The following is a 19,294-nucleotide window of genomic DNA, read 5'->3' on the forward strand; positions in this document are numbered from 1 at the left end:
AAGTGGTCTAATACCATAACCTTCAATAACAAGTAGTCATCGCTAAAATTAACTGCCTCTCATGCAGCAGCAGAAAACCAAAGCAGCACTGCCTTGAAAAACTATCACATCACTAACACTATTCTTGCAACATGTTGTTTCAGAGAAGTTTCTAGCTAGCATTATTCCTTAGCAACAGGAAAAGTGGCTAAAATGATATAGCCCTCGCATTTAATCTCATTACTTTTAAATGTTTATCTGCCTTGTTTGACTACAAGTTCTTTATCCACAAAATCTGTATATCTGTTATCCTGTCTGGTTCTCTCAACTGCTAATTATGTCATTATTTGTTTATTTTTGAAAATCTATCCCCATTAGACCATAATCATCATGAGGAAGGGCAGAGACACAACAGGGCTGAGCACAACAAATAAATATTACTTGAACTGAATTCAATACAAAGATCAAGGTGCCAATAAAATTAATTTTCAATCTATAACCTCATTTCTAGATAATTCAATTATCATATTAACTGTCCATAAAAGGAACCTAATATAAATTCAATTAAATAAACCTCAATCTGTTAACATTCTGTTTCAAACCAATATTAAAGCTATGCATAACCAGTTAGTGTAATTATATAAATGAAGAGCTATAAACATTAGGTGGCAGCAGCAGTACACTGTATTATAATCCTGAAATTGATTTTTTATATTCTCATATATAGAAACCTGATCCATAAATGGGATTACACAAATAGCCTCACATATAAAATGTGCAAAAGGAACTGAAAATACAATAATAAAACATTAAAATAACATTATCTTTGTATCCATATTTTTCAAGTTATTTCTATAATAAAATAATTGAGCAATATCAAAATGGAATTGGCAATTTCCTATAAATGTATTCAAATTTTTGCTTTCTCCTTGCACTCTCACATTTCACACCCAAGTTGTCAGCTCCTCCTTCACAATTTTATCTATCACATGACCACTTCTCACCATCTTCACCACAGCCACCATGGTCCGTGCCACAACTCGTGTTCACCCAGATCATTACAACAGTTTCCCTGTTTCTGTGTTTGCCTTCCCCATCCTGCCCCCAATCTATCTACTCTCCACATCATAGCTAGAGATTCTGTTAAAAAAAAAAAAAGGTCAACTTATTCCTCTGCTCCGAACTCTTCAGTGCCTTCCCAACTCAGAGAAAGGCCTGTACACTGTCTTCAGCACCTTCTGTGAATAATATTCAGACTCACTGTACCCCAACTTCACTTTACTACTCTTCCCCATGCTCACTCCAACCAGACATACTAGTAGTTCTTCATCAGACCAACAGGCACCATCCACCTCAAGTGCCTTTGCATTTGCTGTTTTCTCTTCCTAACACTCTCTTCTGACAGATATCTGTCCACATCGTTTTCTTCCCAAATCTCCTTCAGGTCTCTGCTCAAATGGAGAGACTTCATCCATGAGGCTTTCTATGACCGCTCTACTTCAAATTCCTTCATGGCTTCATTTTTCCCCCTAACACTAATCAGTATCTAACATACTTTATATTTTATATGTTTACTTCTTTACTATCTCCCCTACTAGAACTTAAAATCCACAACAAGCAACATTTTACTATGTTTTCTTCACAATGTGTACTATGTGTACTTCACTATGTGTACTTCCAATGCCTTAAAAAGTGCCTAGTAAGCAGTGGCAGGCAAACGTCTGTCAGTAAATGACTCCTACTATCAAACAAGCATGTAACAATGGTTTTATAGCTCCTTATAATTCAAGACAATAAATTATATTAAAAGTTCAAGGGGCACCTGAGTGGCTCAGTTGGCTGAACATCCACCTCTTGATTTGGGCTGTCATGAATCTCAGGATTGTGGCATCAGGCCCTGCATCAGGCTCTATGCTCAGCTCTGAGTCTGCTTGTTCTTCTCCCTCAGTTCCTCCTCTCATTCACATGCTTGCTCTCTCTCAAATAAATACAATCTCTTTCATAAAAAGTTCAAGATTGGGCAGCCCGGGTGGCTCAGCAGTTTAGCACCGCCTTCAGCCCAGGGCCTGATCCGGGAGACGCGAGATCGAGTCCCGCATCGGGATCCTTGCATGGAGCCTGCTTCTCCCTCTGCCTGTGTATCTGCCTCTCTGCCTCTCTCTCTCTGTCTCTAATAAAAAAAAAAAAAAAAAAAAAAAATCTTTTTAAAAATAAAATAAGTAAATAAATAAAAAGTTCAAGATTACTATTCATTTATTGCTTTTTAAGTTCAAGCATGCACAATTCACGTGTATAAAAATGAAATGACACTTTTATAAAACATACATTTCAAAGTAATGTGAATTTAAGTCAAATGTATTACAGTGCCATCATAGTATGCTAGAATTATTTTTTTTAAATAAGCACCATTTTTACAGTATCTTTAAAGTATTAGAATTATAAGCAGTCACGCTCTTCCTTATACTCAAACAGGTGAATTCAAAATTGCCTGCTGTATTTTATCTTATCTACTGACAAGCTTTGTGGGTTCAGGCACTACTGGCTCCAGAGATAGAAAGAATTAGAGGTTTGTTCTCCACCGAATGACTCTAAAATTGGTGTTGACTGCTTAATTCTGTACTATACCAGTAGCTAAACACTGATTATGAAATGCTCAGTTTTAATCTATTTTCTTTACTGTTTACATAGAGTAAACATTTGAGCAAGAGATACAAATAATAATGAACCTCAAGAAACTGTCAGAATATAGTATGCCTCCAAAATTCTCACCTGTCCTTCGTCAGGATGATCAGTATTATATTTAATCTTAGTAAAAGTGACTTAGAAAATATCCAAACTTAACACACACGTGAAAAAGCCACCACTGTAACTTAACTATAATATGTGGTAGTATTTTTTCACATACTCATACAGGTTTCAAAGCTACAAAATTGCTTGAAAAAGGTTCTTGTTTTTGCTTTGCTTTCTACTGTTTTGTTGTTCTTGGCGGGCAGTGAAGGAGGGCAGGGCAAGGAGCATGAAGAGAAATTTTAGAATTTAACAAATGCTGAATATTTTTCTTCCTTCCTTGGGGTGAAACTAAATGAGGACATTGCTAATTTGCTACATCAGTGTACACAGAAAAAATCATGCCACATTATATGTACATAACAAGTGAAATAAAACACAAAATTATTTCTTGATCACAAATTAACTGAGAAGAAATAGCGATCACCAAAACCATGGAAACTGAGGCATGCCTCTATTTCCTGAAAGTTGGCTTAGAAAGATCTCAGTTACAAATGGGTTTGTGTTAGGACGCCTGGGTGGCTGGCTCAGCAGTTGAGCCTCTGTCTTTGCCTCAGGCATGATCCCAGAGTCCCATGATCCAGTCCTACATCAGGTTCCCTGCTCGGGAGCCTGCTTCTCCCTCTGCCTGTGCATCTTTGCTCCTCTGTGTGTCTCTCTCATGAATAAATAAATAAAATCTTAAAAAAAAAAAATGGGTTTGTGTTTCAAACTTTGATTTGTAAATCACTGACCTGGAATTTACAACTTTGTTCTCCTACAGACACAATGTGAAACTCCTAAGTTAGGTTCCCAGGTTGTCCATAACAGCTCATACTACTTTATAATCCACATTTCTTGGGAGTTGACTCACATCCCTTATTTTTCTCTGCTACCCCTTTCTTCTAAAATATGTCCATTAAATTGTGCATTAATTGATTTTTTCTGGTCTAAGATAGATTTATAACTGCCGTGCTTGCTATATACTGCTATGAAAACAAGCAAACAACTGCAGGGCAAGGTGAGAAGAGTAACGGATAATATTTACTTTCTGTTCACGTCTCTAGAGAGGGCTAGGCCCTGATGAGTTTTGTTCATGTTCATAAATGGGATATATTAAAGTTACAAATCCTAAACCATATAAAGTATATGAACCCTTATTTCCAAGCAAAAAGAAAATCATAGCAATTTGTACCTTCATAAAAACAAGTTAAGAATTAGTTAAGACATACACAAACACTTCGTTCAAATTCCCAATTATTTAGCCAATGCTATAGAACTTAATAAAAGCCAGGTGACTATATGGGGCCACAGAATAGGCACATATGCAGTTTATCTTTCCTTGGCTTTTCCTTCCATGTGCCTCACACAAGGAAAGCTCCCAACTGAGCTGAGAGATTCCTGCTATTCCACTGTCCCAATGGTTTAACGTATCATTTGGGAGTACTCACACCATGATTCCATTACAGGAATTTTTGACAATAAACTTTCGATTCCCAGATCAAATTTAGCATCAACAAGGCCACATCCTCATCCAGTGTGAAAAAGCAAAGTTGGTCCATGAAAATACCCCTTCTCCTACCCTCCACTGTCCCAAAGAACTTGGCTCCCAACAGTCCAATTCTAAGAATCATTTCAGATTCCTTCTTTGAAATTCTGAGTGATTATGACACTGAGTTTGGTCTGAGGACTAAAATATAAATTCTCAATTCTCCATGTTAATGGTTAATCAATTTGGCTAATATAACTAATAGCTCATCTACTATACCTTCCACTATGAATTAACAGCCACTATGAATGTATATTCTGTATGGCTCCAACTACTACACGGAGAAGCTTTTAAAGATTAACTGAGATAATATCTAAAGGTACCTAGAACTATCTCCAGCAGAGAGTAAATGTTCCATGAAAGACTGTGGTAGTCTGTGCACATAAATACTCTGACTTAGTGTACTAATAAATCTAACAGATTATTTGCTAATCATTAACACCTCACTTGTGCTAAACTGCTTCAAGTTGCACTTCACAGCATCACTGTGATATTTCTGCCCTGTGGATGCTCCATCTAATTCATCTCCATACTATTTACAAAGGTAATTCCATGTTCTGTGTATCTAACAAAATAGCATTGCAGGGCACATGTCTCTGTTGTCAGTACACTAACTTCATATTATGATCCCATTATCTTCATATGGCCATTTAAATAAATTGACTTATCAACATCACATTCATCAGATCAAGAAATTATTATCTGTCTGATACCAAACAAGATAGCCAAACTCGTAGAAAACAAAAGCTCTCCAGAAGGCATGGCAGTTAAGTTTAATTTATCTATATCTACTGGTATATTGTTAGACAAGGCAATGCTGATCAAAGATAGATATAAATAGCAAATAGAAATCCCCTTAACAAGGAATCCTGACATTTAACATTTAACACATCACTATATATCCTTGAGGAAGGGACACGGTAGTGTACATACAATTTCCTTGTCACTCACTGAAAAATAACCTAGGATGGATTTTGTGGATTTCAACTGCCCCAGGGAGGGCAGTTGAATGCTTGGCCTATCTCACCTTTAAAGGTTCCTTCCAGTCCAGAGATTCCATGCTCTCTCCTGCTGCTACATGGTTTTCAAAATAAATGGCATATAGTAACTCCTGAGTAACTGCTTCAAATACTTTATTAGCCTAATCCTGTTGAGAAAAAAAAAGTTTTAAAATTCCCCACACAATAGTAATGTGTGTTAGCAGCCTATTCCAAGTTTTCCACAATAGCTAAACAAAACAAAGAAAAATTGAATTCTTTCCTATTCGTGACAAGAAAGGCTTAAAATTTTGCTAACAAAAAAATTACTTTAAATTTTGATAAAATTCTCTAAATAGCCCAAGTCCAAGAAAAACAGCAGTAGTCTAGGTATAGACAAAAGGTATCAAAAGATCTATTACAACAAAGATGCCTACCTCTCAAATACTTATAGTAAGCCTACTATGTGCAAGAAGGTATTACTGGAGATATAAGAATAATTATAACCCTGGGCCCATACCTAGAGATGATAAAACATATATCCATTTAACTAAACAACATTTAACTACTCAACAAATCAGTGCAATCTGTGCTTATTTAGAAAGCTTATACTATAGAAGAAAGAGTGGTTAAGCAGTGTATGTACCATAGTTAGGTTCTGACAAAAATGAAGTTAAAGGTAGTCAGCTAAAGAACTTAACAGAAACAACTTTTTTGCTTTTCCTATTATAAATGTAAAGAACAGCTTTATTTCAGAAGCTCAAATTATCATTTATCATTCACACACCAAAAAACAGTACCTCACTTCATTACACTTGTCTAATTTTTGGTAACATTATATTAGATCTATCATCTCAGTTTTCTTCATGGCATAGGTATAATGCTGACTTTGAAACTTAAGAGACATACCAGATAGTTATATCTAAGAGATATACCAGATAGTTGTATCCTATCAGACTCTTCACATTATGAGTCATTTTTATCAATGGCAATAAAATATGGAATGGAATTGCTTTACTGCTACTGCTACCCTTGCTGAAAATAACCATTCTAAAAGGTAAGGTGAAATATATCAATACCTATAAACATTCCTCCAGGCAACAGAGCACTTTTTGGCCTTTAAACAACTTGAAGACAATCTTGAACTGCACTGAAAACTCTTCTACAGAAAATTTGATAGCAAGGTATTACAAATACCCTAATTACCATAACACAATTTTATCCTTACCATATATGAGGATCATCCTTGTTACTAAGGCACAAAGTAACAGTAACAAAACCAAAATCTAAAAATGGGAGGGTAGGGGGAAGAGTGGTAGAGGGGAGTTGAGGTTAAGGGAAGCACATAAGCATTCAATCTTCCCCTGCAAGTTGGAAAAACAGGTTGTAGGTTAACCTTAAAGGATGAAAAATAATAATGAAAGTCTTTTTCGTATCTTTTCTTAGCTAATAAAAGACTCAACAGACAAGATGCAAAATCTAAGCCTTGATAGAAGAATAAAATTCTAAACACAAATGCCAAAATTTTCTTTCTAGCCTTTAAAATAACCCACCTTAGTATACCAAACTACAATTTTGTTACCTTACAGATAGAATATAGTGAGCATGTGCTAATTCTGTAGTCATAAAAAATAATTTATCATTAAAACCTATTCCTTAATCTGAGATACTACCCTATTACTATTACTGGTATTAGATAACATGAGATTATTAAACTGCTAAAACATGAATTTTTTTAAGCTCCTAGGGATGATTCAGTGTGAAGAGCATTCATTTCTATTCATCCATATAATACACATTTGTTCACGTATTTAATTACATGAAAGTTTAGGAGAGAAAGAAAAAAGTATTAAAGGAACTCAAACATTTCCTGGATTTCTCAGTGTGCCAGTAACTTTTTTTTTAAAGATATTTATTCATGAGAGACACAGAGAGAGAGAGAGAGAGAGGCAGAGACATAGGCAGAGGGAGAAGCGGGATCCTTACAGGGAGCCTTATGCAGGACTCGATCCCAGGACCCTGGGATCATGACCTGTGAGCCAAAGGCAGATGCTCAACTACTGAGCTACCCAGGTGCTCCAGCCAGTAACTTTCAACTTTCCTCTCATGATTCTATTTTATTTTTTAAAAATAACAAATACTCAATACATGTTTATGGAACTAAGCAATATCTCACATGAAAATTATTTGCATAATTTCTGCTGGTAAAACTTCATAAATGTGACCATTTCTCTCCTACAAATTGAGAGCTACTGCAGGTGGCTCAGTACCAGTGAAACAAGGAATGAAGTCTGAAAAACTTTTTGTCAATGGCAAAAAAGTGCTTTCCATATCTAAAGATCAAATTGGCAAAAAAGTGATGTGTCTAGTTGACAATGTATACTGAAAACCTGTTTGCTTGTTTATGCCTGCTCAGTAACTCTGCTCTACATTTCTAGCTAAAACCACTCGCATTAAAAATAAATAAATAAAAGTAGCTTCTTTTTATTTTGTTATCTTGTGGGGAAAAAAGTTATAGGAAGGAAAAGTACTAGAATTTAGGTACTTTTTAGGAAAAGAAGGGAAGATACATAGGCACAGATACACAAAGAAATACAGAAAAAGATGCCCCATGTTTTATCTGTTCATCCACCCATGGACACCAATCCATATCCATGCTTTCAAATCTATTCGTCTTGCTTCCCAACTTAAATTCAATTTGATCCTCACTGTTGCGTCTGATCCATTCTTCTCGCTACTTCCCAAGTTATCCAGCTAAAACACAGGTCTGTTCATGTCACCCCCTTGTCTAAAAATTTTCACTGCCTCAGGGCTCCTAGATGCCTCAGTTGGTTAAGGGTCTGCCTTAAACTCAGGTCATGACCTTGGGGTCCTGGGATCAAGCCCACCTCAGGGTTCCTGCTCAGTGAGGAGCCTGTTTCTCCCTCTCTGCCTCTGCCTCTGCCTCTCCCATGTACACATCCCCCTGTGAGCTGGCGGCCATGCACACTATCAAATAAAATCTTTTAAATTTTTCAATGCCTAAAATAAAGTCCAATGATCTTAGAATTGTACTTTTTTGGCCCCACCTCTTTGCCCAGTTCATACCTCCTTCTATCTAAATGTTCCTATCCACTAAAACTCGCCATTTTAGGGACTCTGAATGAACTCTATATTCACACCTTTGCTCATATACTGCACCACGTACCCAGAATAGACTACCTTGCTCCTGTCTCTGCCTACTATTATGCCATGCTTTCCATGAAACCTTTCTCTCATCTTTCCAAGTGGAATTAATTTGTCTTTCCTGACTTGTCAAGACATTCTTGATTATATTTAAATTACAGAATTTCCCACATCTTGTCATACATAATAGTTAGCTTATACAGTAAGTCTTACACCCCAATAAATTATCGGCTTATCAGAAGGAGATGCCTAGAGTTCAGCAATTACATTCTATTGTTAAACATACCCTCAACAATCCTAACAAAGGATTCCACATGTTTTAGTCAATAAATGTTTGACACACCTGTGGTTCTATTTGTAAATCACTTTTTAATTCTCATTTGACAAAGAGAGCTAGCTTCATTAAAGAAGATTATGTCCAAAAAGTCGACTCGTTTGTGACTGAACAAGAAAGCAACTTAAAGACAGATACCCGTTATATATAATGGAAGTTTCTCACAGTTTTTAAAGATGCCAAATCCCCCACCATGATTTAATCAGACCTGGAAGAACAAGTAATAATCAGAATAAGGAAACAGAGAGCTTAAGGAGGGATGGGACAACAGAGATGACTGAAGCAGAAGAAGTTAACACAAAGGCTAAGAGAAAATAGACATTGGGAATGGAGTGGCTCAAGATGAGTGAATGGAAATGTTTGGTTCCTTTTACAGGCCCCCAAAGAGCATGAACTAGTTGGCAATAAAAAATATTTGGTAAATGAACGGTAAGGTAACATTCAAAGGAGAAAGGGCCAGGAAGGGGAGAGAGAGATGACATTTCTTTTATTTTGGCCTCTGATGGTTACATTTTTAAAATTTGCTGGCTATAGGAGAGACATAAATGGATGCATTCATTCATATTCCTTCAATTGGATCATATACCAAAAAACACATCTATTTAACAAATGCACACATAGAGAGATTTAGCTGTCAAAGAATGGCTCTAACTGCAAAAATTTTTGCAAAGACCTAATTGGAGTAAGAGCTGACATTGAGATGACTGCTATACCAGTATAGCTCTAAGCCAAACCTCTTGTTCTGGCTGACCATGCAGGCTATGTCACTGGACATTAACTTCACACTTGTGTCTGCCTAAGGCCAGATCTTACCCTTACTTTCAGTAGAGCCAGCTATCAACATCCTCAGATTATTACAACAAAGTCTTAGAAACTCAAGAAGGCAAAAATAAAGCCATTTCTACCCTTCTTATTAACATCTAGATATTGTCATCATTTAGTAAAACAAATTTCTATAATGAGTGAGATAAGAAAACCTTAATTCACCAGGCTGGCATTCCAAACCTCCTCTGAACAGGCCCAAACATCCATCTTAGTCTCATCTGCCACTACTCCTTTAAGAATTTGAACTAGCATACATAAAGCGTTTGGCACTCTACCAACCCAGAGTAGGGACCCAATATGTGTCAGTTGCTATTATCACTCAACGTTGTCTACACCCTCCTCCCCGCAAGTCTATCACGTCACCAAATTATTAAAAAATAAGAAAATTAACATCATAGAAAATAAACTGGGCCCATAACTTAAACTTCATCTTAACTAGGCTTGCTGCAACCAGAATCAAAAAACTGTCTAGTAATAACATTGTTATTCAAAAGAAAGGTGTATAATAGGTCTTCATGAAGAAGCCAATTTTCATATAGAAGTCATTAAGAAGAGATCAGAAATGTCTTAAGTTAAGAGGTGTCAGAACTGTTAAATGCCTTAAGTGAAAATGCTTCTTCACATCCTATTTTTAAATTGCTTCTTTGAAGGAAAAGAATTATTTTAGAAGTATCATGAAGAGACTCCATTAGCAAGGGTTAGGACAGAACTTAACAATAAACACAATGGGATTGCTTTGTTACACTGATTCTGGAGTAAACATTGTGAAAACTATATTATCTATAGCCTTTAGGAAAATGTAGTGTGACACATCCCATGGAATGGCTGAACCTGAGCAACAAAAGGCCATGTGACAGAAGAACTAGTTGCAAAAACAAAGCTACAGCAAATTTTAGAAAACCAAAATTATCATAACCATAATATCAGAAAGTAAAATGATGCTTTCTGCCTATAGTGGCTGTGGGACCCATGCAAACCAATGCATGTCTATCGTTAATATTCCCAAGGGTGAAAGTGGATAGTTACAAAAACATAAGAGACGGGGAAGTAAAATGTAACGTAGGTCTTTTTAGAAAGACACTTCCTTAATCTAAGGGCATTGGAACACACTGACACACAACTTCTATTCCCTGTGCTTTCTCAGATCTACACTTTTTTTAAAAAATACATTATTTATTTATTTGACAGAGAGAGAGAGAGTGAGCATAAGCAGGGTGAGTGGCAGTCTCAGTGGGGAGTCAGATATGTGACTAGATCTCAGGACCCTGGAATCATGACCTGAGGAGCCAAAGGGAGACGCCCAACCGACTGAGCCATCCAGGCAGCCCTCAGTTCTACACTTTTGTTTACTTTCTTCAGCCCACCCAAAGTGCCTTAAGTGTCAAATTCTGCTTCTTTGGATCCCTCAAATATCACCTCTTCCCACTGCCATATGCACTTGAATGGCAATGGTCCCTCTCCTTTCACCATCTCCCAGGCATGTTTCACTTGCCCTGACCAGAAGTACCTGCACACTCCAACTTAAATGGTAAAGTATTTTGTTTCACAGAAGCTCTATCCCCTACTGAGTTATAAACTTGCTGTGAACAGAATATTCTTACAAAGCCCCAGAAGAATTGTGAAAAGAGTAAAGACTCAGTAAATGCCAGCTGAATGAAAGGGGAATAAAAAGTAATTTTTGCAATGTCTGAAATTATTTTTTTGCATAATTATGTTCTGGCATAATTATATTATTGTTTGCATATCTAAACAAACTTTAATAGCAACAATAGTTCATATCCTAACAAGAGAAAGGTAAGAAGAAAATACTGTTTTGTGGGGGTTTGGTTTGTTTGGAAATAGGTGATTAAAGTGTCAAATTCTGTCTGCAGGTAGTTTTTTTGTTCAACTTCCAGCCTAGGTCTCCCATTCAAAGAATTCAAGCCACAGTCTGGTGCATTTCGTACACCTTGGAGGATTCCCACTCACTTGCCCTCTGCTCTCCACTTCCCTTCCCTTGCTTGGTCCCTCAGAAAGCAGAAAGGTATCATGGCTAAGAATTTGGGAATCACAGGACCCAGTCTTTTCAAAAGCCCAATGGTATGGAAAAAGAGAAGGAGGGGAGAAGAATGTTGAATGTTCAACATTCAAAAGCCAAGTTAAGAGGAATAACTAAATGAAATATGTGAACAGTGGAGTGTAGTTATATACGAAAATGCCCCCTTACTTTTTAAAGATGCATAATGACAAAAAAAAAAAAAAAAAAGCATACGGACATAAGTAATGTCATGCTTTATAGGACTTGTTTTAAAATTTTCAGGAGCGGGCAGCCTGGGTGGCTCAGCGGTTTAGCGCCTGTCTTTGGCCCGGGGCATGATCCTGGAGACCTTGGATCGAGTCCCACATCAGGCTCCTTGCATGGAGCCTGCTTCTCCCTCTGCCTGTGTCTCTGCCTCTCTGTGTGTCTACAAATAAATAAATGAAATCTAAAAAAAAAAAAAAAAAAAACCACTTTCAGGAGCAAATCTGATAAAGCAAGCATGGTAACACATTATTAACTTATAATCATAAATATACGTGAAATGTATGCAGAGTGTTCAATATATTCTACTAGTTTTTTTCACATTTTTTGTAATAGAAGTTAAAAAGAATTTTTTTAATTTAATTAAAAATGTGACTCTCTAAGAGCTGAATTCTACTCCAAGCTAGGTTACATACTGTATGGACAGGCCACAGATAAGTTACTAAATCTGTGTCAATCTTAGCTCTTCTCCTGTTAAAAAATTGCAATACAAAGCTCAAAGACTTGTTCAAGATTAAATTAGTATGTAACATAATTAGGACAATGACATTACACAGTAATTACATATGTTAGTTATTATTCATATTCCTGCTGGAAGGTAGACTAGCCTAGTTAAAGAATTGTATTTTCTTACTGTACCCAGAACTTACTGCTGTGGGAGAAAACAGGGTATATGAAAAAAAGATCAATCACCTTTCTCCAGTCCAATATTTGCCAAGAAACTGCAATGGCAACTAAAAGCCACAAAATGGAACATAGGAAGGAAAAGGTAGCTACTATGCCACCTCCATCAGCAAGAGAAGACCAAAGCATATACTCCAGGACTGAGGGCTACCATATTCCCCCACCTTCCCCACATCCCCCACCCTCTACCATCACAAATAAGTAACAGAGAAGAGGACCAGAAGGAATCAATTTCTTTAACAGGAATAACTGGATATGTATGTCATTAACAACAGAAATTGCTGTGATTCCCTACAATAAAGAATTAAAAGCTAGGAATTGTATACACTTTTGAAGGCCTAAAGCAAGTTAAATTCAGTCTCCTAGAAGAAATGATGGTCAATATTTCAATGACACCTGCAAGGAAAGGAAGCATTTCTCCCTTCTTGAAATAAACAGACCAAAGACATCTGCTTCTATTTTAACCCGTTCTCCTTAGTGCAGGAAATTCTGTAACCAAATGGAAAATTTTTCTACCTTAAATATGCAAAGAGTACATTTACCTTAAGTCTTCCTGATGTGCTTGAAACATATTTGCCTGTAAGCACACTTAAGTTTTACTTACACCATGGCTCACAGGTTCTTCCATTCTCTAAGCTGACAACATTCAGATAAAAAGAAACAAATAACCCCTTTGTTAGAAATAGAAAATGGAAAAAGCTCTAATACATATATATCTATCAATGTCAGGAAGAGGAAAACAAATAAATAGTAGACATAACAACAAGAACAAGAGTCCTAGCTGCCTGGAGCATTGTTCTTGTTGCTGTAGAAGAAAGAGTGACAACATTAACATAACAGCTTATACTTAAGAGTTTTCTATGAGCTAAGTGCTGTGCTAAGGGATTCCCATGTGTTAATTCACATAATCCTCATATTCAATGAAGTATTAGGACTCTAATTCTCCACTTTGCAAATGAAGAAAATGAAATTTAGTTGTTTGACAAAGATCACACACCTACATACAGGAGGGATGGGACTGGAACCCAAGCCTGTCCCCAAAACCCCTGCTGTTCATTATAGGATTGCAGAACCTCTCCCAAATGGTGCCCTACAGCTGTTGAAAGACTGACGCTGAGACTCTGGTACTGCCAGAACCAATCCGTGACAAAACAATGATAAACCAGAGTCATCTTCCCCGTATCCAATAAAAAACTGTTTAAAGCTAATTCTGGCCGGTATACAGTTAGAAAGAGAAATCCTTTTGTAACAGAAGTAGCTTCATACAAAATGTTTCTTTTCCCCTATCATGGGCTTAAACTCACCTTATCCAGAGACCTGTCTAGAATGACTCATTTTCTGAGGAATTCAGAAAATTAAAGTGTTAGTGTACTTAAGAATGGAAAATTTGGGGGCACCTGGGTGGCTCAGTCGGTTGGGCCTCTGCCTTCAGCCTGGGTCATGATCCCAGGGTCCTGTGATCCAGCCCCACGTTGCACTCCCTGCTCAGTGAGGAGCCTATTTCTCCCTCTCCTCCTGGCTCATGCTGTCACTGTCTCTCTCTTGCAAGTAAATAAATAAAATCTTTTTAAAAAGAATGGAAAATCTGTGTCAATAATGCTTGAGACACTACTAATTCAATAAAATAGTGTGTAAAGTACCAACACAGCATAAAATACACACACTTCTGACTTTTACCTTTTAAAATCTATTAAAGGATATACTTAATTCTAACCACAGAAAAATTAACACTCAACTATTAAAAGTAATATTTTTAGGAAAACAATACACTTTTTCAGGTCTGAACACTTCCAAATCCCTATCTACTTTAAACCAATTAAATTTAATGAAGGAAAGCCAAGAAACTAGATGGAACAAACATACCACAGTTCAGCCACAATATGTACATTTCATATTTGCTCATGAAAACATTCACATTCTGAACAGGACTTTTTGATCCAAGCCTATCAGTACTGTGGGCAGAACTGGGAAGCATTTAACTTTTAGAATAGCATGTGGCCACATAAGGTCTTAAACAAGTGTCTGGTTCACACTTACTTAAACAACAAACTGAAAATGTTGACACATGAAATATTTTTTACTGATTCTATTGACATAATTTTTTTTGTCCTTCAAAACACAAAAAAATATATATACTGGTTCTCAGTACTTATTCTTTCATTTTAAAATGATCAAAGATATGTAACTACACATATAAACATTTATGATTATGTGACATGTATTTTATGATTAAAATAGTAAGGTAGGGAACACCTGGGTGGCTCAGCAGTTGAGCATCTGCCTTTGTCTCAGAGAGTGATCCCGGAGTTCCATGATCGAGGCTCTCATAGGGCTTCCTGCATGGAGCCTGCTTCTCCCTCTGCTTGTGTCTCTGCCTCTCTCTCTGTGTGTGTCTCTCATGAATAAATAAATAAAATATTTTAATTAATTAATTAATTAAAGTTAGTAAATAGAAATTAAAATATTTTCATTATTATACAAATAAGTTTACACTTCATTTTTTACTCAACTCAATAGAAAAATTTCTGTACATCAATTATTTGTTTCTACAGACAATTCACTCTAGAACGGTTTTTCTAAACTTTTACCTATTACAAGAATTTTTCTTCATTCTGTTATGAACTGTCATGATTTTATTTCTCAAAAAAAATTGCAAGTTTTTAAGTCTGTATTACTCTTTGCAATAAGTTACGGTTCAAATTCGTCCACTTTAATTTTATTTTTGCAGTGATACTAAATCTCACTCCAACTCTATGACAAATGTTCCCCAACAAAAATAAGTTATATAGCTTTTCACTGAAGCGTATTTTAGACATAAAATAACACGAATACATTTATTAAGATGCCATTTTTTACTCCATATTAACTAATGAAAGAATACTGAATTAAAGGCTGCAGTAAATTTGAATAAATGTGGAAATTTCCAATTCCTAAGAAAAAGCTTTAATAGTACAAAATTAAGTTCAATGCATCTGAGGGGAGAGAAGTGACATTCATTCAAAACCAAGCCTCAGGGTAGTAAGTTAAGGAAAGAATGCTGTACACTGCAGGCCAGATTTGCAAGTACCAACAACCCCTTATTACATGAATATCAAAGCATCAAAAGTATAAACAATAATTATATGTGTATGTGTGCAAAACCAACAGGCAAATTTAAGCTGGATTTGGCATTTGAACAAATGCATGATTTTAACTCTGAGAATCTGAAAGTAACCGAAAAAGAATACATGAGGCACTCTGAATCAGTATGTTCATAAAAGATTAGCATTTGCAAATAAAGGAACATTTAACAACAACAGGGTGGCTGACATAAATGAGATGAAATGGAATAAGAAGAGGAAGAGATAAAGAATCAAAATTACTGCTCATGTGACTAGCATTCTGACAATGTTGGTAATAATGATTAACAAATACTACACATTTACTACGTTAGTCACTTTAAATACCTTGTATTATCTAATAATTCCTATAACTTTATGAGGTAAATACTACTAACACTCTCTTTTCACAGAGGTCACTGAAGCACAGAAAGCTAAAGCAACATTTCCAAGACCACTTAACTAGTCAGTGCTTCATTTGGATGTAAACGTTCTTCCTGTAACAAACCCAGAAATTTAAGAAGAAATTGTTCATGTCAATCATCAACCAAGAGTTGTTAATATCTCATTTCTCTTGAGATACCAAAACACACATTAAATTCCATCTTCCTTCAACAACAAAAACCCCACCACTTCCTAGGAAAAGTTCTCTTTACAGAGTTTTTCTAAGTTTTAAAAGAAAGGCAACATTAAGAATTAAAGACCCATAGTATAATATTTATTTGGAAGCTTCTTTAAAAAGAAATAAATGAAAAAAAAGAAAAAAGAAAAAAAAAAGAAATAAATGATTTCTCTTCTCTGTCTCATTGAATACAACAGAGTCAAAGTAGAGGCTCTGAGATTATGAAGATCCCAATCTCAGAGTTTATGTAGACATTACAAGAACCATTCCAATACTAAGTGTTTATTTTAGTATTGGCTGTCTGCCCAGAGAATGCCAGAATACATTTTAACCAAGTGGACAGAAAACCAAGCAAGATGGAATTGAACTCCACTTTAAATATAGTAAGGTCTGTATAACACCACAACACAACTTCCTCTCTTATTACTTTTATATATAATCAGACTCCTAATCATTTCTTAATTTACAGTTCACACTCCTATGTACTTTAAATTTTTAATTGAATTTTGGAGATTTAAAGAAAAAACACTAAACAACTAATGTCGATATCGTTTTCTAAGGTGACATCTGTGAAAAAGATACACAGGGGTATATTTAACTGGAAAGAATTAGAAAGGTTGTACTGTGTTTATGAAAACATATAAATATATAGTTATTTTCAGATCATATTGGCAGCATCTATTTAATTCCATAATAATAGTTTCTCTTGATTTTTAAATTAAACCTTGAACATTATTACCCTGACTGATTCTCAAGAGGAAAGAATTATGAATGTGCCAAATCCTGTTCTTTACTTCAAAGCATTAGTGTAAAATAATAAAGAGCTAATGTGGCCCTGACAATTATTGTATGTTTCATTAAAATTTCATCCTTTTGTCCCATTTAAGGACCCAATACATGCTTCTGGCCATATGGAATCAGTTACGCAGACTCTGTGATTTCTTCTCCATAAACATTACTTCACTACTTGCAGTTAACAAAAATAACATAAACTAAGAAATAACTTACACCATTTTTATAGCTAAGTTTTCCAACAACTCCCATTACAATTCAAATCATCAACATATCATCAGGTCAAATTTCATTACAATTAAATTGAAAATTTTCAAATTTTCCACAAAGACATATAGAAGTCCCAAATAACTGTTCATTAACTTAAAGTGGAAAAAAAAAATAGTAACAGCTGATTTTTAAGCAAGAGGGTTTTTCAAGCACTATGCTTTTTTTCCTTTCAGTGCTCCTGAATGAAACAAGCTTAGTGAACATGAAACAATTTATATGAACCAGGAGGTGTAACAACAGGGACCAACCCTCATTCTTCCAATGGTCTGCCAGCACTGCAATAGTCTCCCCAGAAGGGCAGCCAGGGCAGCCACTTCACAAAAAGAGACTGAGCTTCGTTGGGCCTTGGCTCTCAACTCTCAGAGGAAACTGAACGCTTAAGTTTGCAAATTTTTAAAGGAGAAACCTGGCTACATCAAGCCCCAAGCAGAAAAGGGATAAAAGTAGACCTGCCTGCACTGAACTCCCTCCACTAGCAATGCTTGAGCAGTTCTGGACAGCACCTAAAGCCTCAGAAGAGTGTGATGTGAAAATCTACAAGTATGAAAACACCTATTATAATCCCTCAAACACGTTCTGACCCCTCATTAACCCCCAAATTCTCTGTACCATGATTACATTAACACAAGCATGCACATTGCTGCTCCCAAAAATAATCAATCTAGATATTTATCTAGAAACTAGATGAAGCAATTATATTCAGTAAATGTTTACTGAATGAATATCTACTAGGTGCTAAATTCTGATGATTAATGGTAAGACACCAATGCCTCCCTTAAAAAAGACCCTACAAGCTATAGGGGAGACAGATACAAACAATTACAATACAAACAACTAAAAACTATTGTGGGAGTAGCAATGGGAGGGAGCTAGCAAGAAACACAGGAGGGGCAGCTTACCCAAACTGGTGGTATCAGAAAGGCTTCTCAGAAAAAATTACATATGTTTAAATATATATATGGCCTGAATATTAAATGATATTATTTTAACACAAAATTCACTTACTTTCTAACCACTCTCCCCTCAAGTTCTCCCCCTTACTCACCACACATTCTAACCCACTCATCCTTAATCCACTGTTTTGAGTAAAACTGATGACGGATATGTTAATGTGAGGATCCCATATGAGAAGAAATATCCTTCCAAGAGTGTTCTAAATGGACATAGCCACATGGTTATGAGTTAACACAACAGTTGAGGATGGGTAAGGCTGCATAGTTATATAAACTCTATCCATGCATTTTCTATCAAAGGTAAGGGCCATTTTATGTTCAATCCTTCAGGCCCAAAACTCAGAATTTTCAATGTTGTCACATGTCTCAACTTGACCTAGCAATTATTTATTTAATCAATGTTTTGAGAAGATTTGAATCAGCACTACATATATTCACTGAGAGATGTCCTTCAGAACCAATAAAATCTCACACACCTCCAAATAACCTCTTAAGGAAACAACACAACTTGATCAATTTGTTATCATAACAATCAATTTTTATATATAATTCCTTAAATATTATAGTTTTGGGCCAAATGACTTTTATCTACTTTTCTCTTTTATTATACTTTAACATTCAGTTGAAAATTCAAGTTCAACTGATCGTTAAGAAATCAACACCTTAAAAAAAAAGAAATCGACACCTTTTTAATGCAAAACATAACATTTCAGAATTCTCCAACAGTAACAAAATATATATAAAACTGCCTAATATATTTGCAAAAAATCAAACAAACAAAACACCCACAAAAGTTTAGGCTCAACAGAAATCACCCAAAGCAGGTATTTACAATCAATGGGTTAATTACATATCATCTTTATTAATTAAACAAAAAATCTAGCCCAAGACATAAATCTCTCTTTTTATAAAATAAAAATTCAGGAATAACTCCACTGTTCATAAGGTGAATTTTAAAACATACATGGGAAGGGTTTTTATAAAAATTTATAGTAAAGT

General features: G+C 35.7%; 1 protein-coding gene across 7 annotated transcripts in view; it reads right to left on the bottom strand.

The window, feature by feature from the left end:
* Nucleotides 1-19,294, bottom strand: part of MED13L (mediator complex subunit 13L) — a 295,043-nt gene that overhangs the window by 173,221 nt on the left and 102,528 nt on the right. The window contains exon 1 of one of the 7 annotated variants that reach the window (XM_025474086.3): nucleotides 4,197-4,352. The exons of the other annotated variants lie outside the window; for them this stretch is intronic. Within the exon in view, the coding sequence (XP_025329871.1) occupies nucleotides 4,197-4,209 (13 nt within the window). The 5' untranslated portion in view covers nucleotides 4,210-4,352. Of the gene's footprint in view, nucleotides 1-4,196; nucleotides 4,353-19,294 lie in introns of those variants that run through there. 7 annotated transcript variants of the gene reach the window in all.

This window comes from Canis lupus, chromosome 26, assembly GCF_003254725.2.
Source record: "Canis lupus dingo isolate Sandy chromosome 26, ASM325472v2, whole genome shotgun sequence".
Lineage (NCBI taxonomy): Eukaryota > Metazoa > Chordata > Mammalia > Carnivora > Canidae > Canis > Canis lupus.